Source organism: Mauremys mutica, chromosome 1 (assembly GCF_020497125.1).
Source record: "Mauremys mutica isolate MM-2020 ecotype Southern chromosome 1, ASM2049712v1, whole genome shotgun sequence".
Lineage (NCBI taxonomy): Eukaryota > Metazoa > Chordata > Testudines > Geoemydidae > Mauremys > Mauremys mutica.
The window spans coordinates 87,648,294-87,673,673 of record NC_059072.1 but is presented as its reverse complement, the minus strand read 5'-3'; the positions used below and the strand labels follow the sequence as shown (position 1 = coordinate 87,673,673).

At 45.5% G+C, this 25,380-nt stretch overlaps 1 protein-coding gene across 3 annotated transcripts in view; it reads right to left on the bottom strand.

The window, feature by feature from the left end:
- The window catches only part of ANO4 (anoctamin 4), a 257,266-nt gene that overhangs the window by 22,359 nt on the left and 209,527 nt on the right, over nucleotides 1–25,380 (bottom strand). For all 3 annotated transcript variants that reach the window (XM_045002152.1, XM_045002153.1, XM_045002154.1), the window contains 7 exons: nucleotides 22,012–22,048; nucleotides 19,743–19,854; nucleotides 18,617–18,674; nucleotides 15,920–16,017; nucleotides 12,666–12,808; nucleotides 11,044–11,196; nucleotides 7,773–7,920 (listed from right to left, as the gene is read on the bottom strand). In XM_045002152.1, the coding sequence (XP_044858087.1) occupies nucleotides 7,773–7,920; nucleotides 11,044–11,196; nucleotides 12,666–12,808; nucleotides 15,920–16,017; nucleotides 18,617–18,674; nucleotides 19,743–19,854; nucleotides 22,012–22,048 (749 nt within the window). The remainder of the gene's footprint in view (nucleotides 1–7,772; nucleotides 7,921–11,043; nucleotides 11,197–12,665; nucleotides 12,809–15,919; nucleotides 16,018–18,616; nucleotides 18,675–19,742; nucleotides 19,855–22,011; nucleotides 22,049–25,380) is intronic.

The following is a 25,380-nucleotide window of genomic DNA, read 5'->3' as shown; positions in this document are numbered from 1 at the left end:
CTCCACTGCGTCCCAGCCCAGGGTCCTGGCCGCAACACACTGACATCAGCTCTGGGTGTGCCACAGCCAGACTAGAGTCGGCTGCCCCCGGGCTACTACTGAACTCCCACTCTAGCAGTACCTGCATCTGGTCGGCATCTTCCATGGCATCAAGCACCATGGGCTCCTCGGGGTACTCTGTGAGCGGTAAGCTGGGCAGCTCCTCTGGGTCCCTTCTCCCCAGTAGGCTTACTGGCTTCTCCGGTGTCTGGTCGGCGTCCGGCCTCAAGGGGTATGGCCAGTCCTCGGGGCGGTCACAGGCGGCAGGAGTCTCCCCAGTGGGAGCTAGGGCACCAGCATCCAGCCTCTCTGGCAGCCAGCCAGCTTCTGAGCCCTGGGGTTGGGCTTTTATACTTCCTGTCCTGCGCCTTGACCTCTGGGGGGGTGGGCGTAGGCTCCAGTGGCTCCGCCCACTTTGGCATCCGGAGGGGCTCGTCCCCCTCTGGGGCGGCTTGGAACCAGGTCGCCTCACTACACACACACCCCACTCAAGTCTGGCTCCTGTTCAGCGGAGGCAAACCCTTCCATGCCTCCCAAGCAGGACAGAAAGTCTGCATTTGAGTGGTCCTTCCTGGCCCTATGGCGAACCGTAAAGGCATAGGGCTGTAGTGCCAGGTACCAATGCTGTAGTCTCATACTATGATCCTTCATTTAGGCCAGCCACTGGAGTGCGGCATGATCGGTGACCAACGTGAACTGGACTCCGAGGAGATAGTAACGGAAAGCGTCACAAGCCCACTTTACTGCGAGGGCCTCCTTTTCCACCACTGCGTAGTTTTCCCGGAGGAACAACTTCCGGCCTATATAGACGACCGGATGTTCTTCCCCGTCTACCTCTTGGGAGAGGACGGCCCCAAGTCCTATATCTGAGGAGTCTGTCTGGAGGATGAACGCCTGGTCAAAATCAGGGCTGTATAGGACCGGTTCACAGCAGAGACTTGCCTTGAGCATCTGGAATGTGTTATCGCACTCTCGGGTCCACACTACTTGCTGAGGGCTGTCTTTGGTCAACAGCCCAGTCAAGGGGGCTGCAATCGCTGCGAATTGGGGAATAAACCGCCGATAGTAGCCAGCATGTCCCAGGAACTCACGTACCTGGCATTTTGTGGCTGGCAGTGGGCAGGTTGCAATGGGCTGAACCTTTCCCACGAGGGGCTTTACTTGTCCGTTTCCTATGGTATACCCCAGGTAGATAGTTTCTTGCCAGCCAATGCAGCATTTCTTTGGGTTGGCTGTTAACCCGGCTGCCCACAGGGATCTCAGGACTGCTGCAACCCGCTCTAGGTGGCTCTCCCATTGGCAGCTATAAATAACCACATCATCCAGGTAGGCGGCAGTGGAGTCCCGATGGGGCTGGAGGAGGCGGTCCATCAGCCGTTGAAACGTGGCCGGGGCCAACATGGAGGCATCTGAGTAAACCGATACAGACCCGTAGGGGTGGCAAAGGCTGTCCTCTCCCTGGAGGCCGGCTCGAGGGGGATCTGCCAGTATCCCTTGCTCACGATCAAGGGTGGTGATGTAGCGGGCCTCTCCTAACTGGCCAAGCAGCTCATCTACTTGGGGCATCGGATACACATCAAACTTTGAGATGGCATTGACGCGTCAGAAATCAATGCAGAACCGTTGTGTGCCATTGGGCTTCGGTACTAGTACTACTGGGCTGCGCCATTCACTTTGTGATGGTTCGATGACTCCCAGGTCCAGCATGGCCTGTACTTCCTCTTCAACGACCTGTCACACGTGATATGGCAAGGGCCTGGTCGTGCCCCGGATCACCACCCCAGGCTCTGACTGAATTGTATGATGAACGAGGGTTGTGTATCCCGGTTGGGCTGTGAAAGTGTGTGGGAACGCTTGTAGGAGATACTAGGTCTGTTTGAGTTGCTCCTCAGTCAGCATCTCTCCGAGCTGGGGTCCTACGGGATCCTCCAGACGTGTTACATGGGGACCCAGCTCAGGTTCCGGTGAGAACAGGTTAATTAAGAGTCTCTCCCTCTCCCGCCAGGGTTTGAGAAGGTTAATATGGTACCGTTGCATTTTCTTGCGCCGGTCGGGCTGGTTGATCTCATACGTGACAGGCCCGACCTTTTGGATCACCTCATAAGGCCCTTGCCACTGGGCCAGAATCTTTGACTCACTTGAGGGGAGGAGGAGTAAAACCCGATCCCCGGGTTGGAAGTCGTGAATCCGTGTGTCCCGGTTGTAGGTCTCGGCCTGAGCTTCTTGAGCGGCCTTCAAATTCTCCCACGCCAGGGCCCCAGCCTGTGTAACGTGCTCCTGGAGCTGGAGTACGTATTTTAAGGGGCCCTGGGTAGGCGACGGGGCTTGCTCCCATGTTTCTCTCATTAGGTCCAACAGGCCCCGCGGGCGACAACCATATAGCAGTTCAAAAGGGGAAAACTTTGTAGAGGACTGGGGGACCTCCCAAACCACCAGGAGCAGAGGTGGAAGTAACTGGTCCCATCGGTGGAGATCTTCTTGGGGGAACTTGCATAACATGTCCTTGAGGGTCCGGTTAAACCGTTCGACCAACCCGTCCACCTGGGGATGGTAGACCGACGCATGTAGTTGCTTGATCCCCAGAAGCTCACACACCTGCCACAACTGTTGAGAAGTAAAGTTGGTGCCCTGGTCCATGAGAATCTCCCGGGGCAGGCCTATGCAAGCGAAGACCTTCACGAGCTCACCTGCGATGGTGCGGGCCGTGATGTTTCGGAGGGGTATTGCCTCTGGGAAACGGGTAGCATAATCCACCATGACCAATATATACTGAAACCCGGCGATGCTTTTTGGGAGAGGCCCCACCAGGTCCATGGCCACCCGCTTGAAGGGGGTTTCGATCAAGGGCATGGAGACCAGGGGGACCTTGGAGGTCTGCGGAGGAGCAGTCAACTGGCAGTCCGGGCAGGACTTATAGTAGTTCCTCATGTCCTGGTGTACGCCCGGCCAGAAGAAGCACATCAATATTCGGGACAGAGTCTTCTCATGGCCCAGGTGTTCGGCTGCCGGGACGTTGTGGGCTAATTTCATGACAGGTCGCTGGTGGCATTGGGGCACGAGTAGTTGGGTCTGGGAATCCCCCGTGCAGGGGTCCTGCTCAACCCGATAGAGGGATTCCTGCTGCAGTTCAAAGTGTGGCCACTGTGCCGCCCGGTGTGGAACAATGATGGTGCCATCAACAGTGGTGAACTGCTCGTACACCCGCTTGAGTGTGGGATCGGCCCTTTGATCACAGCAAAAGTCGGTGTGAAACAAGGGCTTACCAATAGCTTCCGGGGGAGAGTCTTCAGGTTCTCCCCCCAGTTCGATATGGTCGGGTGCTTCCCCCTCCTCTGCCCAGGCCTCGGGGGGGTCACCTTCCAAGACGGGGTGACCCTCGGGCGTTCCCCAGTGTTGCAGCAGAGGACTTCTGGGAACTCCGGCCAGTCCCGCCCCAGGATCACCGGGTATGCGAGTTGCGGGGCTAGACCAACCACCATCGGTCAGGTGACCCCATCCACAGTTAGCTGGGCTTGAGTACTGGGGTAGGGCCGTATGTCCCCATGAATACACTGTAGCCGTATCGTCCCCAGGTGGGCGTCGGCCTGGGGGCCTAAGTTTTGGCGGATCAGCATCTGGCCGCAGCCTGAATCAATGAGGGCCACCGTTGGGTAACCCTCGGCAACCACTGGTACCGTGATCTTGGTGGCTTGTGGACGTCGGGCACAGGCTTCCCTTGTGCAGACCTGGCCGAAGCTGCAATCCATCGCTGTGCAGTCCCGTTGTAAATGGCCATATTCCCCGCAGAAAAAACAGGGCCCAAGGTCCAACTGTCCCAGCCGTGGTCGTGTTCCCACCACTCCCTGGGGAGGGCTCCGGTTGATCCCTCGAGGAACTGGGGAAGGTGCTGGGGCTTGTCGCACTGGGGCCTCAGCCAGATGGCTTCGGGGTCCTGGACCCCATGAGGGAATACGTGAGTCAGTCCGGGTGGGCCCCCCCTTTCTCTCTGCGTTAGGGCGCTCCAACCCTGGTGGGCTGCTTGGATAGTCGGACCCACTGGTGTTTCAGCGGCTAGAAAATCCTCCATCAGGGTGATGGCGGCTAGCATCGCAGGCCGATGGCGGAGGACCCAGGCCCTTCCTTGCAGCGGGAGTATGTGAATGAATTGCTCCAGCACGATTTGTTCAGTGAGCTCCTCCGGGGTTCGTCTCTTGGGCTTCGACCACCCCTTGCACGCCTCCCTTAGCTCCTGAGCTACCAGCTGGGGCTGGGCACCTGTAGGGTAGGCCAGGCTCTGGAACCACTGCCGGAAGGTTTCCAGACTCACATCCAGGGCATCTAAAATCGCCGCCTTTACCTGACTATAGTCCCGTGCCGTGTCTGTGGACAGGCCCTGATAGACAGTTTGGGCAGTCCCGGTCAGGTATGGGGCCAGGAGGGTAGCCCATTGGTCTGGGGCCCAGCCAGCAACTACCATTACCTGTTCAAACGTCACCAGAAAGGCCTCTGGGTCGTCGTTGGGGCTCATCTTTGTCAACCGAATGGGCGGGGCGCTGCTGGGTTGCCCCGGGGGGCCAACCAGCTGGGGCTCCGCAGGACGGAGCAGCAGTGTCACCAACTGCTGCAGGCATTGTTGCTGGTGGTCCCGGTTCTGGCATCCCAGTTCCAGAATCAGCTGCTGCTGTTGTGTCCCGAGCTGCTGGACCAATTGCTGCTGCTGCTGGAGCTGGGTGGTGGCCTGCTGCTGCTGAAGCTGGGCCGCCTGCTGCTGCTGTTGGCTCTCTGCCAAAAATTTAATAAGCTTGTCCATGTCCATGGTTGCCTCGGATATGTCTCCTCAGATCCCTCCTCACAGGGATCGGGTTCCTGGACAAGAATCCCCACTTCTGGTACCACGTGTAGGAGTGTGCTGTTGGGGTCGCCCCTCTCTGGAGTGGCTGGGAGCCAGGCCGCCTCACTACACAAGTCCGGTGAGTCGGCGAATTAGCCTGGTGGGGCAGGAAACAGTCAAGGGCTCAGGCCCTCCGGCAGGGGCTGAGCAAATAGTTCAGTGACTGGTGGCCTGGATAAGGGCAGGCTGCAAGTGCCCAGTCGGGAGCTCAGGCCCTCAAACAGGGGCTGAGCACAGAGGTCAGTAACAAGCCCAGGCCCTGGGTCAGGGCGGAGCAGCAAACAAACAGTTCAAGAGCAAAGCCCAGGCTCCTGAGCGTCAGGACGAGGGGGAGCCTGCCACCCGTGAGTGGGGTGGCAGGGGGGACGCAGGCCCGCCCACTCCACTGCATCCCAGCCCGGGGCCCTGACAGTGGCAGCGACCTGCTGCTGTGTCAGTGGGGATCTTGGCCGCAACGCACTGACATCAGCTCTGGGTGTGCCACAGCCAGACTAGAGTCGGCTGCCCCGGGGCTACTTCCGACCTCCCCCTCTAGCAGTACCTGCATCTGGTTGGCATCTTCCATGGCATCGAGCACCATGGGCTCCTCAGGGTACTCTGCGAGTGGTAAGCTGGGCAGCTCCTCTGGGTCCCTTCTCCCCAGTAGCCTTACTGGCTTCTCTGGCGTCTGGTCAGCGTCTGGCCTCAATGGGTATGGCCAGTCCTCGGGGCGGTCACAGGTGGCAGGAGTCTCCCCAGTGGGAGCTAGGGCACCAGCGTCCGGCCTCTCCAGTGGCCAGCCAGCTTCTGAGCTCTGGAGTTGGGCTTTTATACTTCCTGTCCTGCGCCTTGACCTCTGGGGGGTGAGCGCAGGCTCCAGTGGCTCCGCCCACTTTGGCATCCGGAGGGGCTCGTCCCTCTCTGGGGCAGCTCAGAACCAGGTCGCCTCACTACAGGTCAATTTCCTAATTTAGGCTGTGCCTTAGATCACCATTATTAGGGTTTAGAATTATCAAACAAGTCAGTTCACATCTCTCCAAGTACTTGTTTTGGATTGTTTGGCAACAGACTAAGGCAGAATTGCACTGGTTCTTGTTTGGAAGGTTTTTTCCCAACCAGTAAAACTGATTGTTTATTTTTAAAATGTAAGCTTAAATTCTGTGGGAAATTGTGTGTCCATTAGATTAGTGGTGTTCCAGCTGGCTATGGCTCAAGACCTACAGTTAAAGCAGCTATAGAGCTGAAATTAATTACAATATTTTCTTTCGCATCCTGCACGATTTTTCTGATGCCTTCCCTCGCCAAACTGTTAAGATATCTTATGCTCGATGTTCCAGACCCTTGGAACTTAGGGAACTATCTATTCCTGTAGAATTTAAGAATAGTTTTCTACTATCTTGATGGCAATGTACTAACCACATCTGCAATATTGCCATAGAAAGGCATTAGCCAAGTTGGTCTCTTCTGAGGAATTAGATGTGGTCTCTTATGTTATTTAGCATATCGCTGGAAAACTGTGTGAAAGGCTTTAAAATACAACAGTTTAAGATCTGTTTCCTTAAGCCAGGCCAATATCTCTAAACAGAACTAATTTAAAAGCAAGTGCACTATTTTGTCTTCCTTATCAAATGTAATTTCAAAATGCGTTTTCTGGGACTGTGGTATGAAAGAAATTAAGAAAGCAGAAAAAAAAGCTGACACCATTTTAAATGCTCTATGAGTAAACACAATGGCAGCATGGGGAGGCACACGCCCACCAACGATCAACATCAGACCTGAAAGATTTTCTACAACTCTTTATGGAAACAGACAGAACAATTTTTCCAGCATCTCTGAAAATGCCAAATCCTTAACAGTATAATGAGTTAAGTAGCATTGCCAATCATGAACTGTCTCCATTGGTGTGACTAGACTGCACTGGCACCCAAAATATGGCTAAAAGCAACAACAAAAAGAATCCCCTTCTCTGTATCTGGGAGGGAAAATAAAGCCATGAAGTGGAATATTTATATCTGATAGCAGGATGCAAGCTAACTGTTGCTACGTATTGCTTAGCTTGCTTAGGTTATTGCTTTTAGTGTAATTCAGCACTTATTGCCAGAGTGGCTAGGGGCTTATTAGCAAATTTTGAACATTTGGGGTTCAGTTGGGTTGGGTGAAACCAATGATTTCATTCAAGGTTTCCTCCCACCATCCCCACAGTAGCACACTAGATTTTAGAAGATGCCATTCAAATTAAATTATGCCCAGTTGCAGGGCAATAGTGCACACACTATTGTAATTTAGTGTTTATCAACACTGGAATGAAAATGCACAGGAATAGCATGGACTCAATTCAGGACTGCCTCTCAAAAGCCCTAATATAAGAGCGCTGTCTTTTTAAAAAGGAATACAGATGTTATTTTGCTTAGTAATTATAGCTTGCCTGCTGAAGCTGGAGTTGCCTCTTCTGATTAGACTCTGCACTTTTCTTGGATTAATACTTGTAAAATCCTACATCAGCAGAAAGAGGTTTAGTGAATAAACTACACATGATAGCCCAGCTCCTCAGCTGGTGAAAATCAGTATTGCTTCTTTGACTACACATTTACAAGGTACACCAGCTGGTGATCTGGGCCAATATATTGAGTATGATCATAACATGTTATTGTAGCCACTGAACCTTCTATAACTGATCCAGAACTTTTCCCCTGAGTTAAGATCATAAATCCCAGCTACTGACAGACTGTATTATTGATTCTCAAAGTATTAATTACTGTGGCAGTGCAATCTAGAGTACATTCTTGTTAGTGGAATCTGTAAATATGGAGACAGTAATGCTATGTATGTTTCAAGGAAATAGAGGCTTTTCATGCACATTAACATTTTCCTAAAGAAAGCCTACTTTTGTCCAGCTTCTCCTTGGCCTGCACAAGGTCCATATTTGTAAGCATAAACGAGTCGAGGGATGAAATCTGAAGTCACAGCTACAACAAATGCATTTGTGATAACAGAGAGAATTCCAATGCCTTCCAGAATTCCATACCAGATTCCTATCCAATATAGAAAACGTTGCATTAGTTTCAGGGAAGATAATTATCAAAGTAGTTTAAATACTGCATGCAACTGTGCCTGGGAATTCTTGGCTTTTCCTATCTCAGTCAGTTAGCACATTCCTTTCTGAGCCATGCAAGCATCAACATGTATATTTGAATATAAGGAGACATGTGGGTCTAGCACTAGATAATGTCACAGCTGGATTATTTCCTGAGGAAGCAATGGCGCTTGCAATGATATGCAGGCTGCCAGTACGAACCCATCTTTACATGATACTAGACTGCAGGGATCGGCAATCTCTGGCAGGCGGCTCGCCAGGGTAAGCACCCTGGTGGGCTGGGCCAGTTTGTTTACCTGCTGCGTTGCCAGGTTTGCCATCCCAGGCCAATGGGAGTGGCGGGAACCCGCGGCCAGCACATCCCTCACCCACGCTGCTTCCCGCCACCCCCATTGGCCTGGGACGGCAAACCATGGCCAGTGGGAGCCGCAATTGGCCGAACCTGCCGACGCGGCAGGTAAACAAACTGGCCCGGCCCGCCAGGTGCTTGCCCTGGCAGGCCGCGTGCCAGAGGTTGCCGACCCCTGTACTAGAGTGAGGTCTTCCAATTGGTGAGCAGGCAAAATGCCATCCCAGCAAATGAGCATGAATATAGCTAGCCAACCCACCATGTACGTTCATCATGCATGAATGGTGAGAGCATGAATCTTAGCCAAGAACATTGATATAGTTATTCTTCCTGAGGTTCCATGCCTATGATGGAAGAGAGCTGTCATTGCTTATCCAGCTCTAAAATACTTTTAAAAAGTAGCAAAAATCAAAGCACTCCTGCACTGTGAGTGCCTTTTATCTTTTCTAATGTTCATAGTTTCATTAAGAGGGCTGTGCACACAGTGAAAGTCATTAGGAGAACTTTCATGGAACTTAATAAGACAAGACTGAAGGTTTCTTTTTTTTTTTTTAAAGTTTGATCCATTACATTGCAAAAAAAAGTGTTTCTTCTTTGGGCATGAGTCTTTGTTAAACTACAGTAATTAATAAGTTATGTGTATGAAAGTTGAATAAAGCTGTGAAGCTGGTACAAGAAAGTGGTTGAAATACTTCATTCAGCCCCATTGTTACTGTTGAGCTGACAGACGGGAATCAAAGAAGAGAAGTGTATGATGTAAAGAACTCACCTATGTTTAACACTTATGATTGTTTTGGTTAGGGATGATGGGAAAATATTTATGATTAATAAAAACCATGGACCAAACCATTACTAGAGGAACACACCAGTACAATATTCCCCCAAAGATAATGAGACAATCCAAGAATTCTTGGATGGAAAAATACACTGAAATCTGTAGAAGACTATTTGTCTTAGGTGACCTGATTTAAAGAAAGCCTCTGAAACTTTAAATGCTATGAGTACAATTTTGCTTATCCATTATTAGAAAACCACCCCTACCAAGCAACTGGTGACTGACATTCCTTTCCTGTCACTTAGGACAGGTTTCACAATCTTTCTCATTGAAAATGGAGCACTCAAAAAAACAGAGTCCCATGCCTTTACCCATGCTTAGTTACATCTTACTTTGCTAGCAGGCCCACTGAAGCCAACTGTTCATAGAGGCCCTGATTCAGCAAAACACTTGAGCACATGCTGAAATACTTTGCTGAATTGGGATTGGAATAAGGTGCTATTCACTGTGAATAAGGGGGTCAGAATCTGGTCCCAAATGGATGTTTCCTAAATCACTATTATTCAAATGACATTTTAAAATGATAAACATGATTGAATTGTAAGAATGTGAAAAGATTATGTTTTACTATTATTTTTTATTACCATCAGCCAGCTAGAGATTAGCCACTCTGAGGAGATTTAGCCAGTAGGTGGAGTCCCCTATCCTTTAGTCCAGGGGTGGGCAAACTACGGCCCATGGGCCACATCCGGCCCGCGGGACTGTCCTGCCCAGCCCCCAAGCTCCTGGCCCAGGAGGCTAGCCCCCGGCCCCTCCCCTGCTGTCCTCCCACCCCCAGAGCCTCAGCTCGCTCACTCCGCCGCTGGCACAATGCCCTGGAAGGTGGGGCTGAGAGCTCCTGGGGCAGCGCAGCTGCATTGCCCAGCCTGACCTGGTCTCTGTGCTGCTTGGTGGCAGCGTGGCCTGGCTCTAGCCGGGCGGCGCGGCTGTAGCACCGCCTGCCACCAGTGTTCCAAGCAGTGCAGTAAGAGAGTAGGGAGCGGGGGGGTTGGATAGAGAGCAGGGGAGTTCGGGGTGGTAGTCAGGGGTGTGGATGGTGGTCAGGGGGGAAACAGGGGGTTGAATGGGGGCAGGAGTCCTGGGGGGGCAGTCAGGAAGGAGGGGGGTTGGATGTGGCAGCAGGGGGAAGTCAGGGGACAGGGAGCGGGGGTGTCTGGATGGGGCAGGGGTCTCAGAGGGGCTGTCAGAGAACAGGGGGGTTGGATGGGGCAGGAGTCCTGGGGGGGAGGGGCAGATTGGAGGTGGGGTCCAGGCCATGACCCCCTCCCCTAACCAGCCCTCCATACAATTTACGGAACCCGATGCGGCCCTCAGGCCAAAAAGTTTGCCCACCCCTGCTTTAGTCAGTCCTGGAAAGTTTGCAATATTCTCAGCACTTCAAAGACCTTTGTAGACATGAGTCTAGTTTTCTCAACCAGGCAAAGGGAAACCTACTTTTGGCTGGATGAGTTGAAACTGTGCGAAGCTTCTCTGAGATGGAAATTACTTCAATTTGCATCATTTAAAAAAATTTCTCTAACTCATTATTATATTCAAAGTGAGCAGCTGCATGTACTACTGAGAAAGTGCATCCACCAAAAGAAAACCCAGCAGAGATCACCGAACACTTAGTTTAAAAATCTGGACTGATAAATCATCCACCAAGTCATTAAAAACCTATTTTCCAATTTGGATTATTAGGTGATAAAAATAAACCAGTGTTGAATGTTTACACCTTTGTTTTTTAGGAGCCAAAATTGTGCATTATTTTGTATAATGTGAAAGAGGATGGGAGTCAAAGGTAAAGCCATTAATGATTTGTAGCTTTAATTTAAAGTCATTGGGTTCATCAAATGATCAGTGCTTTGTCTTTAAAAAGAGACACATAAGCAGCTCACCTATATCTTTGGCTCTTGAGGCTAATGGCCGCCTCCACTGTGTGACAAATTTGTATGCATCAAGACGGATTTCAATAATATTGTTAAGTAAGGCCAGAAGTGGTGCCAGTGGAAAAGCTGCCACAAAGATGGTTGTGAATCCAAACTGAAGAACTGGGAAAAGAAATAAAAGGTTAGTATTTTCAATACTGTATTTACTTTCAAGATCTTATCCAAAATGCCAGGCTACTGAGATGCCATGTAGCTAGTAAACTTGCTCACTATGAAGTACCATATTATCACTCTGTGATGCTAGTGGTATCAATAGGGCAATTCTTTTTCCAAAAAATCAGCACTAGGGTGAGAGAACAAATGATTGAATTTCCTGAGAGCTTTGAGAACCATATCTGTGTTCTTTGCTATGGAGACACAAAAGCTGATGAACTATATGTTTTTAGAGCTGTTTTGTGATCTAACTGATTTTATTGTTGTTGTTTTTTTTTTTAAAACTTCAGCATCTCCAAAAATTAGGCCACTTCTATTTAGGTGTCTACATTTTGAAAACATTGATGCAACAGAGTGTAGGGAGTTAACAGGTGAGCCTGCATTCTGACACTCACTAGTTCCACAAGAAGAAGCTGATTTAAGGTAATTAAAGGTAATTAGCTAAGCAGACAGGTGGTCTGGGGGAGCTAATAAGCCAATTAGCCCATCAGCTCAAGACTGATAAGGAGGCATAGAAAGGAGAAGGAACAGGACAAGCTGAATCCAGCCTCACAGATGCTTTAGGGAAGGGAGACCTCAGGTCCTGAGGGCCTAAAGCACAGAGGCTATTGTAACTAGTACTGTTGCATGGGTGTGTAAAGTTGCTGGTGGAGGGAACTCAGATAAATGGCATGGTGGATACACAATCAATAAAAGTCTGAGCCGTTTTCTGTGGCGCAAAAAGGCAGGAGTGGAACAGGCTTTTCTTCAGTTGACATAACTGTTTAGGGCCTGTTTCTCAGAGTAGCTGATCTCACACAGCTCTCCTTAATTTCAGTGGAATTGCACCAGTCAATAGAGGGCTCTATCCACTACATGTGCAGCTCAGTCAAGTAAGGCAAAAGTCCTTTGTCTTTCATTCATTTTATGTTTGGTTCCCCCGGGGAAAGCAGTGTTTCTTGGAAGCAAGCAATTTTGTAAATATTAGTTAGTAAATATACCCTATCATACAGCCACATGCTAGACATCTGAAAAGTAAGTGCTTCGACATTAAGACCTTATCAGGGTTCAGTAGAATTTGCTTTATAAGGAATAATGACAAGAAATTATACAGTTGAGGGAATAAGAATTCTAAGGCTGCAATTTAGAGAATATCCCTCTTTCCATGAAGTCAGCTAATCAGATAAAACGTTTCACAAATGGGAGTTTAGTACATCAGATGTTAACCAAACCCAGGCAATATTTCTTATAGTGCCACAATTCACTCCCATTCCTCACCTGACTTGCGATAATGGAAATCATTCTGCAGTCTCTTTAGTTTCAGACAGCAGTACTTTGGAGTTTTTAAATGAACAATTCAGCCCTCTGGGCTTAAAAAAAACAAAAAATGTACTGACATTAAAATCTAGCATAAGAGTAAAATCAGAACATTCTCCTACTCATTTCTAGGTATTCATCAAAGAGTCCATAAGCATTCATAGGCTGAAGATTGTAGTCCTTTTCCCACTGTGGGAAGCTTGTTTTTCTCTGTGAGCCATGTTCTTGACGTAATTTTCTCCTGGTCCACCAGTTCTGAATTAACCTGCATATTCAAATACATTGTAAACACCCATTTATTCGTTATTCAGGATTTTAAATTAGAAGCTTTAACACTGGCTAAGTAACTACATAGAAATTTACTGTGCACGTGCAAACTGCAGGTGGAAGAATCTTAGTATGGGGCTGAATCTATTATTGGCTACCATTTCCCAATTAGCAACAGAGGTATGTGAGATTCTGAAGACACATGGGACCACCCCTTTCTCTATTCCATTCTCTGGGCGTTAGCTGTATTAGAGGACCGATTAGCAAGTTTAGTTTGATTACTTATTAATAATGAGAGAGAGAGAGGCTGGGCTGGACTAGACAATGTATTTTGTAAACTCTATGTATCAATGTATGAGAGCGCTTGATATTTGTAACAGATGTGGCTGGTAGCACAGAATACTATCCTTTATCCCTAAAATGGGAAAAGTTCCTCGATTGTCCTTCAGATACAGATGTTCTTCCCTGCCTAGAATGGCAAATTGCTCGAGTCAATCAGCGCTAAGAAGGGAGATGTATGGTTCTTTTTGAATGGAAATGTGTCCTCTGGAACTGAATGTTCAGTAATAGAATGGGCAGAAACAAGTGGGCAGGCTAATCATTGTGGACATACTGTTGTCATTGGAATAGCAGTTGATGTAAAAAGTTAAACCAAGGTAGTGTGGCTTGCATCTGTACATATGCTTTGTTTTCTCCTTAGAAGTAAGTTCCCATCCCCAAACCAATAATTTATACATAATTTCCTAAAGATTCGCACATTTATTCTGAAATATGACTTCTCCAGTACATGGGATTGGGTGTGTGACAGGGGAACAGAACTGACTTACGCTTTTAGATCAGTCAGAAATCTTCAGCTGAAAATTTGACTTCAGTTTTGAATGTGACAGTCTCTCTGTCACTTCACTAATAGTTCCCCAAACTATTCTGGGTCTTCCCACCGCTGTCTCTCCCCCTCAATCCCACCACACATTGCTGATGTTAGCTTGGGAAAACTCCACAGGGATCGTGCTGAGCTTCTGCAGAGAGTGATCTTCAGATCAAGCTGAAGCATCACTTGAGCTTCATGCCTTCGCCTTGATTGTGTGTCTCAAAGCATGTAACCATTACAGCATAAACTGGTTATCATCCAGGCCCCCTAGAATTCTGCAACATGTCAGTGCCACTCTCTGGTGTCTGGTTCCTAAAGCTCTCTGACAGAAATAGCAGAAATTTCAAAACCCAAGTTAATGTCACACACCTCAGTGAGAGTCAGGACAGGCTACTTTCCAGTTCCCATTATAAAAATCATATAGAAACAGGAATCTTTGGAAGAGGCCCTGACTCAGCCAGATTTCCTCCAAGGGCTCTGGGGGAGCACATGCTGGAGTGGGAACTCTCTGGCGCCTGACTCCTCTCATTGGTGAGCGCCCTTCGGGGATGCTTCCACCTCCATCAGCCCTAGCACAATGGCTGCATTGCCTGTAGCTGTAGCTGGCCTCTGTACAGAAGGGGTAGAGGATCTTCCCTGAACCCTTTGGGAACCCAAGCAGGGCCAGACACAATTTGGCATTTAACAGAGAACTCCTAGCTAGGCTGTTTGGCAGAAAAAGGAGAGGTTCATGTCTGCTGGGGATTCCTGGGGATAGAGGGAGGGAGCAGCGGCACTAGAGACTGAACGCCTCTGTCCCTGGAACAGGTACCAGCTGTGCAAACTCCTCACACTGCCTCAACTTTGTGCTGGAACTCTAAAGTGGAGGCACCAACTTTATGTGAAACAGGCACTACTGGAACAGTTTGTATAGTGGGGGTGCTGAGAGCCATTGAACCAAACTGTAAACCCGGTATATGATGGAAACCACTTGAAGCCCAGGGGTGTTGTAGCACCCCCCCAAACCCCTAGTTCCAGCATCTGTGCATTACTTCTATTAAATATCCCACCCTTTTAAACTGATCTCTTCCCACCTCCAGCTCGCCTCTTCTGTGATCTCCCTCTCGGCTTTTCATTAGGTTTCAAGATGCTCGTTAATGGGTGCCAGAAAGATTGAACTAGAGTGTTAAAAACTGACAAAAGAAGCAGGGAGTGGAAAGAGAAGCAACAAAGTTGCTGCTGTTTTTTCTAACTACAGTAATTCCTCAAATTGGAGCTGAATGTGACTGTTTGCTACGGCATCATGGCATGCTGAGGAGGAGAGAAGTGTGAAACAGAAGGAAAGAAGAGAATACTCAACACCTTTCTTGCCAAGTAGGTAGTGTTTTGGGGCAATTTACTCAAAAGTCTACATGGTTCTGTTTAGCAAGGGCTAAGGCTGCTTAAAAGAATTGCTGTGAATGTGATGTGGCTTCTGTAGCCCCAGAGACTGAAATCTCCATTACGTTGCACTGGCTCTGCTGTGGTTTCTGCAGCAAGGCAAATTGATGTGAACAATGGTACTTTGCAAGGGTACAAATATTTACAGTGCTAATTTGCCCCCAGTGGCCTGCCACTCCACTGATCTGTATTGCCAATTGTCTATAGCAATCTATTAAATATTAAACCCATGCACCATTAAATGAAATAACAGTAGTCCCTTTTAGCTTGAACAAAGCCTAGTGTTACTGTATACATTGTCAGTAAACGTGGCCAGGTCAGTAAGTTTGTCTACTTGCACATTTTTGACTGTCTATGTGCCAGCAGTTCACTTTTTCTGGCTCACACCTCTCCTTGCAGGTATCCCATGTCATTCAACAAGAAGAAATCTAATTAGAACTTACTGGTATAGACTAAAAAGCACATATCTAACATTTCAGTGTAGGGAATAGAGCAGTGGTACAGAAACAGATTTTTTTAAATTGGAAAGTACCACAACTTCAGAAAATGAAATATTTTCTAATAATGTGTGTGTGTGTATATATATGTGTGTATATATATCTATCTATATAGATAGATAGATATATTATTTTCATTTCTGTAGACTTTGTTCTATATAAATAACACTATCTGGAAAAATCTGAGAAGAGTTCTCCACTGTGTTTAGGTGTGATACTATAATTACTGTTGTATTCTTCTCCCATTTAAGAAAATCAGAAGGTAATAATGAAAATAATATTTTTTTTGGTGACCTTTGTAAAGGTAGGCAGTATATTTACTTACGGGTAGCCCAGTTCCATGAAATTATTCCAGGTCTGCTTTAGCACCATTATAATACCCATTTGCATACAGAGATCAATAAGGCATCCACTAGGGTGGCACTGCAGAGTAAATAAAAAAAAATGAGTGGTTTAAAGAAACAGATTCATTTCTGCAAATCCAAAAGGATTAAATGAATGTATAGTAATTTATAAAACTTTTAAAGGAACTTTCATTTTTACTATTTTAATGTAAACCCAAAGGAGAAGGTAAGTCACATCACTAGTCCTTTAAGTCCAGTCTCTAGCATGCTGCTTGGCCAGAACCAGATGCTTAGGATGAAGGCAACCCAGTGGCCACAATGGGGGAAGGGATAGCTCAGTGGTTTGAGCATTGGCCTGCTAAACCTAGGGTTGTGAATAGCCCACAATGTAATTCTGTATGGGTCTGATGGAAAGCCTATAAGAATAGGAGTTTTTCTATGGACTTCAGTAGGTTTTGGATCAGGCAGCGTATGTTGTAAGGAATGGGGATGAAATTCCTGTTGACACCTCAGGCAGTTAGTTTACTCCTAAAATGCAGTATTTGTACATTTATTATTATTTATTATTTATTTAGTATTTGACTCAATGGATCCCTTAAAGTTATTGTCTTGTTATGAGATATTTAAGACTCTGGACATCAAATGTCGTCTTGCCAGTTTTAATTCCTGAGTATCTGGTTCAATCTGGAGTGATTTGGGTTTGACTTGGGCTGGATGTAAACTAGTGTAGCTCCATATACTTTAATCAATCATTGTAAGAAGCAGAGAGGTCTGAGAACTCGCTGCACTGATTAGCCCTTACTGTCCTCAGACCAACATTTTGCACCATTGACTATCCTGACATAAACAGGGGTATCAAAGCCGAATCAGTGGACATTGTGCGCAGTATAGACAGACCAGAATAATTCTCTGATACAGAAATAGTCCGGTTTCATTTTAGTAGAGAAAAACTTCACAATAATTCGTATGGTGACCTTCTGATGGGAACTGTTTTCCATTGTACAATGAGCTGAAATTTCCCTAGACTTCACTGAAGCCTACCTTGAGTCAACATGGTTGGCAAATAGATTTTTTTTAAAATCAACCCCACTCAGCATTGTAAGGTTAAATTAAAATAAACAGAAAAAGTAGATAATCCCTCTTTTGGTTTAACATAATCTTTATATTTTGACAGGAGTTAGTCACATGAGTAAACTCAGCCCTAGGGTAAGCTGGAGCAACTCTATCAAAGTCAATGGTGTTTCACTTGCTTCCAATAGGCCTGAATTTGGCCACTGATTTTGCACAAGGGGATCTCAGTAGGACAATGTCCTTACCCTTGGTTTCAGTTAAGGGCTGGTCAGAAGTTGTTTTTGATGTATATCTCGATATTATATTCTTACCATGTGCATATAGTATCATAGAACTATAGGGATAGAAGGAATTGCAAGGGTAATCTAGCCTAAATCCTAAATAAGGTCTGTCATAGATATAGTTGATATGAATGGGCTCCCTATATTGGGAAGAATAATACTTTTTGCTGGACATTGTCTTTTGCAGCCCAACTTGAGAGAGGCATTTGCTGAACTATCAAGGAATATATCAGCTAGCTCACTTATTTCAAACACACACACAATTTCGCTTTGGCTACATTTTGGAGAACATTGACTTTCCATCTGTCCACCTATGACTTTTTTTGTTCCCTGGACTGTACAGCTGCTCAAATAATAATAATAAAAAAAACCCTAATGAGTGAATAAGCAACTTGCATTAAGAACATGTGTTGTCAATTGTAGGATCATGCTAGTCATTATTCACAAGTATTTGGATAACCTCTATTAAGGCCAGTGGGTGGGGCATCTGGAAGTGATCATGAATTCATTCTGCCAGCATGCAACCTGTGACTCAAGATTTGCCATTTGTCATTCATGTGTGAAAATGTTTGTCATTCAGCTAAAAAACAGGGACAAAACCATGTGACTTGGGTGACCAAATATTAATGTTAGATACTGACTTATTCACAGGCTGCCAACTGTTCATTTACAATATCCATCAGCGATTTTTGAATCCTGAATATATTTATTAAAAAATTAGATTTTTTTTGCATGAATTGTAAAGCCAGCCCCTCTCATGCCTCACCATTATATTCTGTAAGCATTGATTACTATTACTTCCGGGAAGCTTGCTCAGTTGCTTTGATTTTTTTTTTTGAGTGGATTTTGTTTGCTTCAAATTCGAGGCTTCAGGTCACTAATGCAACAAGAACTAGACCTCATAATTTTTTGACTGAGTGGAAAAGAGTATTTTAGAGGTGGAAAAGGACCCAGATTCATATCTTAATTGATTTATATTGAGGATGAACAATAGAAAGCGTCTGATATTTGTTTCTATGATTTAAAAAAAAAATCAAGTTGAGGCCATATATTAATGTCACCCAAATATGATACATAGACCCCAAAAGTTAAGGTTTAAAAAACATGTTATCAATATGGAAATGTCTTTTTGAAGCAGGTGAAGAGGAATTCAATCAATGGTGGTGTCAGAGAGCTCCTGGAAACTCAATGATACATTCAAAATAACCTAAGCAGGGGGCCAGAGTCTGCCCTTGCTCACATCCTGTGCCATCCATGGGCTTCAATCAGATTGTACAACGTATGCAGAATTTGCCCCTAAAAGCCTGAGAGTTACAGAATACTCACCTCTTCCAGTCTCCACCTGTTTATCAGCCTCAAGTAGGCACCAGGGTGTCCTGTAAATCTTCAACATAAGAGCAAACATCAGCTATTTCTTACTAGATCTCTGATCAGAATCTTAGGAAAAAGCTCAACATACTTGTTTTAACTCCATTTCCCCCAAACAGGATTGATTTAAATATTAAAGATGTAATTATGCAGAATGATTTGAAGGATTGCTAATATCATTTGTTAAGAGCTAAGCAAATTTTCATCTGTGCTTTAGCTAAATGCCTACATTCTAATACTGGATAGTTCATTCTCTGATCTTCAGCAGGTGGAAAGAGCAGAATATCAAGACTGAGTAACACTGTCAAGAGAATTTTGCTTTGAAGCTCCATTTTGAACTGCTTTAGAATGTGTTATTACTGGCTGGAAAGAGACCATGAAATGCAAAAACCCTGCTTGGTCCACTTCCTTTTGAAAAACTTGGTGTCATACTTTCTGTGAATCGAGTGAAAACATGTTTTCACCCAGGGTGCAAATTTTTCACAGTTACACTGTGTATTCACTCAAATGATTTGCTCAGATATCCAGATGCAAACAACTCATACTAACGGGTCAATCAAATCTGCTCACATGCCTTTCTGATTTCTGTGGGGGAACAAACAGGAACAGACATGCAAAGATTTCTCTTATTTTCAGCAAAAAAGCAAATTCCATCACTTGTAGTAATTATGAATTTGTTGCAAACTGGCCAAAGTATACATCAGGTGAACCAAAAGTTACTTAGATTTCAGGGGATAGAGATGAAATGACAAAACGTTAAATCTTCTTCTATCTGTACAAATTATACATATAAAAAGCAGAGCAAAGTGACCTGCAAATGTCTTATCAGCTGAAGACATCAGTTCTCTGCAGTGGAATTTTTAGAACTTAGTATTAAGGAAATGTCTGAGAATGGGAACTGTATATTCTGTTTCTAATCTTTTTAAAGGAAAATCTAAATTTAACCTTTTTTCCTTTGCTAACTTGGACTTTGCAATTAAGCAAGCATGACCATATGGGCCCATTTTGTTTCATTAATGGCAATATCATTTTCTTCTTTGCTCTCTATCGCAAGCACAAAGACTGAGCAGATACTCATTCTTACCTTCCCAAGAAGAATGCTATATAAAAGGTAGAGCTGTTCAGATTGACAAACTGGAAAAGAAACATTTTCAAAGTGAAGCTGTTCTCCCACTCAGACTCAGTCCGAGGCTGCTCTGTGAATAAAGAAAACAGAGTTTGAGAGGTTTAATCAGATTAGCAGTTTTACTACACTGAGGACTGCAGGCACTTTTTAGAGCTGGCAAAGCTGCCTGTGGTCTCAACTTATAAGATGACAGTAGAATTTGTATAAAAAAATAATCCACGGCAAGCGGGTTTGTAAAAACTCTTACAAACCTCATCTGACGTTTTATAGCTGGCTATGCAAGATTACAGATTATAAGAAAGGGGGGAGCTTGAGCCACAATATCCGGACCCTTGATTCCCATTCTGAGCAGTGCTCAAGACTATATTGAAAACAGTCAACACTTCTTGTGCTATATCTACACAATGGCCCACCCCTGCAAATGCTTGCCAGTCATAGGCCTGGTATTTACCATTCTGAGTAGCCCCATAGACTTCAATAGGAGTACTCACAGTAATACACACTATGGGCCAGATTTTGAGAAGGGCTGAGTGCCCATAATACTAGCCGAAGCTGATAGAAGTTGTGGGTAGGCAACATCTCTGAAAATCAGGCCCTACGGTAAGCAGGGCCGGCTCTGCTCTTTTTGCCGCCCCAAACAGCGCTGCAGAAGGCCGGGGCAGTCCGTGTGCCCTTAGGGCGGCACGCGCATTTCCACGGCAGCTGAAGACAGAAGCTGCCACCGAATCGCCGCCACCGCGGAAACGCGCCTGCCCCCTAAAGGCACATGGACTGCCCCCGCCGTCAGCAGCGGCAATTCGGTGAGCTGCTTGGTGGCAAAAACATAGGGACTGCCACCCCTTGCAGATTGCTGCCAAAAGCACCTGCTTGGGAAGCTGGTGCCTGGAGCCAGCCCTGATGGTGAGCATATGCTTAGCTGAGTCCTTAGCATTTAAGATATTTAGGGCAGGAATCATGGGCCGGATCTTCAGCAGGTGTAAACTGTCATAGCTCCATGGGCTTCAACTGAGCTCTGACAGGTTACACAAGTTAAGGATCTGGCCCCATGACTTTAATTTGTCTGTAAAGCACCATGCACAGTTATGTAATAAAATAATAGTTAATACTGAAACCGGAGATTTCCCTTTTCCTCTCCCAGCTGCAGCATCTCAGATCAGAGCTTCATTTCTATAGTATCTACAAAGTAAAGCTCAGATAGGAATCAGGCTGGATGTAGCTGGGAGAGGACGGGGAAGAGCAGGGGCGTCTCTAGCAATTACGCTGCCCCAAGCAGGGCGGCACGCTGCGGGGGGCGCTCTGCCGGTTGCCGGTCCCACGGCTCCGGTGGACCTCCTGCAGATGTGCCTGCGGAGGGTCCACTGGTCCCACGGCTCCGGTGGAGCATCCGCAGGCACGCCGCCGGACGACCAGACTCTCCGTAGGCATGGCTGCGGTAGGTCCACCGGAGCTGCGGGACCAGCGGACCCTCCACAGGCATGCCTGCGGGAGGTTCACCGGAGCCGCCTGCCGCCCTCCCAGCGGCATGCCGCCCCAAGCGTGCGCCTGGCGTGCTGGGGTCTAGAGCCGGCCCTGGGGAAGAGAGAGCAATTTTCTTGTTATTAGGCAACAATCAGGTTTTAAGGTGAGACTTGAAATTAAATGTCGTATTGATAGATATTTTGAAAAACTATAAACACAGTTATAAACGTGGTTAGAAACACAGTACAATATTTAAAAAACATGCATTATTTTAATCTAGGCAGCATTTTGCAAATATGACAGGGATACTGATTCAGGGAGAAATCCTTCACCTAGTGAAGTCAGTGGCAAAACTCCAGTTGGCTTCAATGGAGCTAGGATTTCACACTCTGTATTAACAACGAGGAGTCATTGTGGCACCTTGGAGACTAACAAATTTGAGCATAAGCTTTTGTGGGCTAGCACCCACTTCATCAGATGCATGGAGTGGAAAATACAGGAGCAGCTATAAATGCATGAAAAGATGTGAGTTGCCTTACCAAGTGTGAGGTCAGTCTGATGAAGTGGGTTCTAGCTCACAAAAGCTTATGCCCAAATAAATTTGTTAGTCTCCAAGGTGCCACAAGGACTCCTCGTTCTTTTTGCTGATACAGACTAACACAGCTACCACTCTGAAACCTGACACTCAGTATTTAGAATGAAGCGAGAGCTGAAGTATAAACAAAAATCAATAAAATAGTATTTCAGTTTTATATTTATCACCACTTACCTAAATTTGTCAGAAGAAGAGCAACTTTTTCATACAACTGCAACAAATAAGAAACAACTTCTGAAAAATGTGACCAGCTCAATTTAACATCATTAACAATATAGATCTGTTTTCTAGGATGAATAACTATTATTCCATTTTAAAACTGAGATTCTGATCATCATTGTTTGGTAAAATTTGTTGGCATTGTGATACTACTAAGTAAAATTACTTAGCTCTTATGTGGTGCCTTTCATCCATAGATGCACTTTACAAAGGAGGAGAGTTATCATTATCCCCTTGTACAGATGTGGTGCAGAAAGCTTAAGTAAGTTGTCCAAGGTCTGTTACGACAACTGGGTCTACAAATTTACCCTTAATAATCAATTTAACAAATACTGATGGGAAAAGGTTTAAAAGTGAGAGAGACAGACTGAACTTGTCCAAACAAAAAGGCTGAGTGATATCACTCAAGGACTTTGGTAAGATCATACTTGGTAAACAAGAAAAGTGTGGAACCAAAAATCAGTGAACCAAAATTGGTGTGTCAGTTGGTGGACAAAATAATGAGAGGACAAGCTATTCCACCCATCACTCCCCTTTTGGGATGCTCAAAGGGACTTTTTTGGGGGGGGACACTGGGTACTGTGTTGCTGGCTGACAAAGACAAAGAGAAGGGGAAGGAGGAAGCTTCACCATCATGGCTGCTACCCCCTCCATTTCCTTGGATCTCACCAACGGACTTTCTTCTTCCTAATCTTAAGAGATGGCCTAACCTGACCAGGCCAGAGAGCGAGACGGACCCAGATGACACCACCTCCTCCAACGGCTTTGGCTAAATCCAACACTACCTGGGATGAGAGACTTTGTCAGACACCCACATCCATTCAGCATGTCCTTTCCCTTCTCTAACTAACTTATTTCTCCTTTTCCTACCTGTCTCCTTCTGCCTGGTAAGGCTCTCCAAGACTATATATTTTGCAACACTGCTGTAAGCCAGTGACCAGAAAGGCATCTAAGTGCAGTGCCCTAAACAGCCTGATGCTGGAATGAGTTTGCAGATCTTGGAGTGGCTGATAAAACTGTGTGCTGGGCCTGTTTTCTTCCAACACGAGGCTGAATATGAGAGTCAACACCAGAAACAGAGGCTGCATTTTTAAATCTTTGTTGTTCTTCTCTTTCCGTGTGTGTGTGTGTCCGTCCTGTTTTGCCTTCTAGGAAATGGGATCAGACTTTAACAACAGTAACAACAGCTCCAGCCATCTCAACTAACTTCTTCTCTTTTTCTGAAAAAGACAGTTACTACCATCTTTAAAACCAGCTAACAGACTGTCAAATAAGGGTTTTTATTTTTTCTTCTCCTTTTAAAGACTCTACAGCTAAAGGGAACAAGGGATGTAGTTCAAGTGACAGCCTCACTTAACACTTTACATTTCAAATGCTTAAACAACTGTGTGTTTTTTTTCTTTTTCTGTATCTTCAGTAAAAGGACTTTTAATGGGAGCATTTGCCACAGTAGCAAGCATGCTGACGTCTCTGTAAACCTAACCCTGAAACTTGTTTGACACTGTTTAATGTTGGACAGTGAGAGGCTCTTGTTAATACCTTTGACTCTTTGGGCCCTTAATTCCATCTAAATTAAAACAAGTCAGAAACCAGGCAATTGGCAGAGCCAGGAATAAAACGCAGGTTTCTTCATTCCCAGACCAATGCCATATTAATTAGACCATGTGCTCTCCTACACCTGACTAAACCCACTAATTTTTACCTTGAAAATCTTTGACACTGAAACTGAAAAGTGTGTGGATTTTAATGAAAAGTTTAGCACTGCGTTCCATCTGTCAAAAATAATTTAATTCTGCAAATGCAAGGGAAATTATAGAAAACTTAACAAGCAAATTAGTCCTAACAAAAACAGACCTTGTCTTTCTCTCTTTGGGAGAGAGACATAGGAGCTCAGAGAACATCGTTGCCAAATGCATTTCTTTATTCAGAACCACTGATGTTCTTCTAAATCCTTATTGGCACTCGTCTATGATAGCAGGAATCATGGTCTCAGATTCCTCTGAAATATTGCTAACTTATTTAATAGAGAAGCTGTCACATGAGTTAGCATTTATGCAGTGGTGAACATACAACATACTATGTAAATGCACAGTATTCATTTTTATTATAAAACTAAATCACTGCATCCATTTCCTTCAAATGGTATTACCCCTTCTGCTGATCTGGGGCCGAATCCTGCATGGGGTTGAGTGTCCTCAATTCCTATAGACATTAATGGGAGCTGAGGGGACACAACACCTCTTCAAAGAGCTCACCATCTTTCAGGATTGGGCCCTTAGTTTCCAATTCCTTTTTCTACAATTTACTTTATAAACTGTTGCTAAGGTTTAGTGAGTAATACACAGGCTATGTATTAAACCAGCTGCTTAGGAACTCAAGTAATTTGAAATTCTGTTATAGCTATTAACAACATTTCTCCTGTAGAGCTTTCTGCCTTGTCTGAAATAGACAGTGATGATTTGAATCCTATTTTTGTTTTAAATAATTGAAAAGGTGGTCTCTTCCCAGCTTTAAAAGTACCTCCCTATGGAGAATATACAAGTGCTAAAGGGCTGTGTGTTTGATACCCTGATCCTGGCACGGAGAGTGCCCATTTACAGATCGTCAATGACCTGCATGTCTGTGTGTGAATATTATATTTTGTTGTTGTTCCTCCTGGATCAGACAGACAGTGTTTGCGATTCTGTTAACGATGTCTGGAACTGTTTTTCTGCAGCTACAGTTTATTATTACAAATCTCAAAGGGCTTCATTTAGGATCCCGTTTTATTCAGGATTCATATTTCCTTGGGTGATATTATTGGTATGAACAGGCTTTACTATCCAAAATGAAGTTTGTGATTGGTCTCGGTGCAGTCTGCATGATTAACTGGGAGACCGTCAGTTTGAATGTCATCGAATCTTGTCAAGATGAATGCGTAATTATATTATCCATCCAGCACTCAAAGCATCCAACCTAGAAGCTGATTGACCCAGAGCTTTCCCCTGATGCTTATATCAGACAGGTTGTGAAATTGTATTAGAGTCTTTGGCTGCAGTCCATGTTGTCTTACAGGGATTCCCAGAGTGTTCTAAACCTCTTTTGTCTCTTCTCACCTCAAGTTCTGTTTATATTAATCTCTCTTTGCTTGCCCCATGTGACTTTTCTTCATTTTGATGTGCTCGCAGCTTGTATAGGACTCAACCATCTGATCACTCATGGGAGCCAGAAGCTGTTAGTATTTTAGAAGATCTCCATTAGTTGCCTATTGTAACCCATTGCCTATTGTAATTCAGTGTGGAAAGCAAAAGGTTAAGTTCAAAACCTCACCACCTCCGTAAAAGA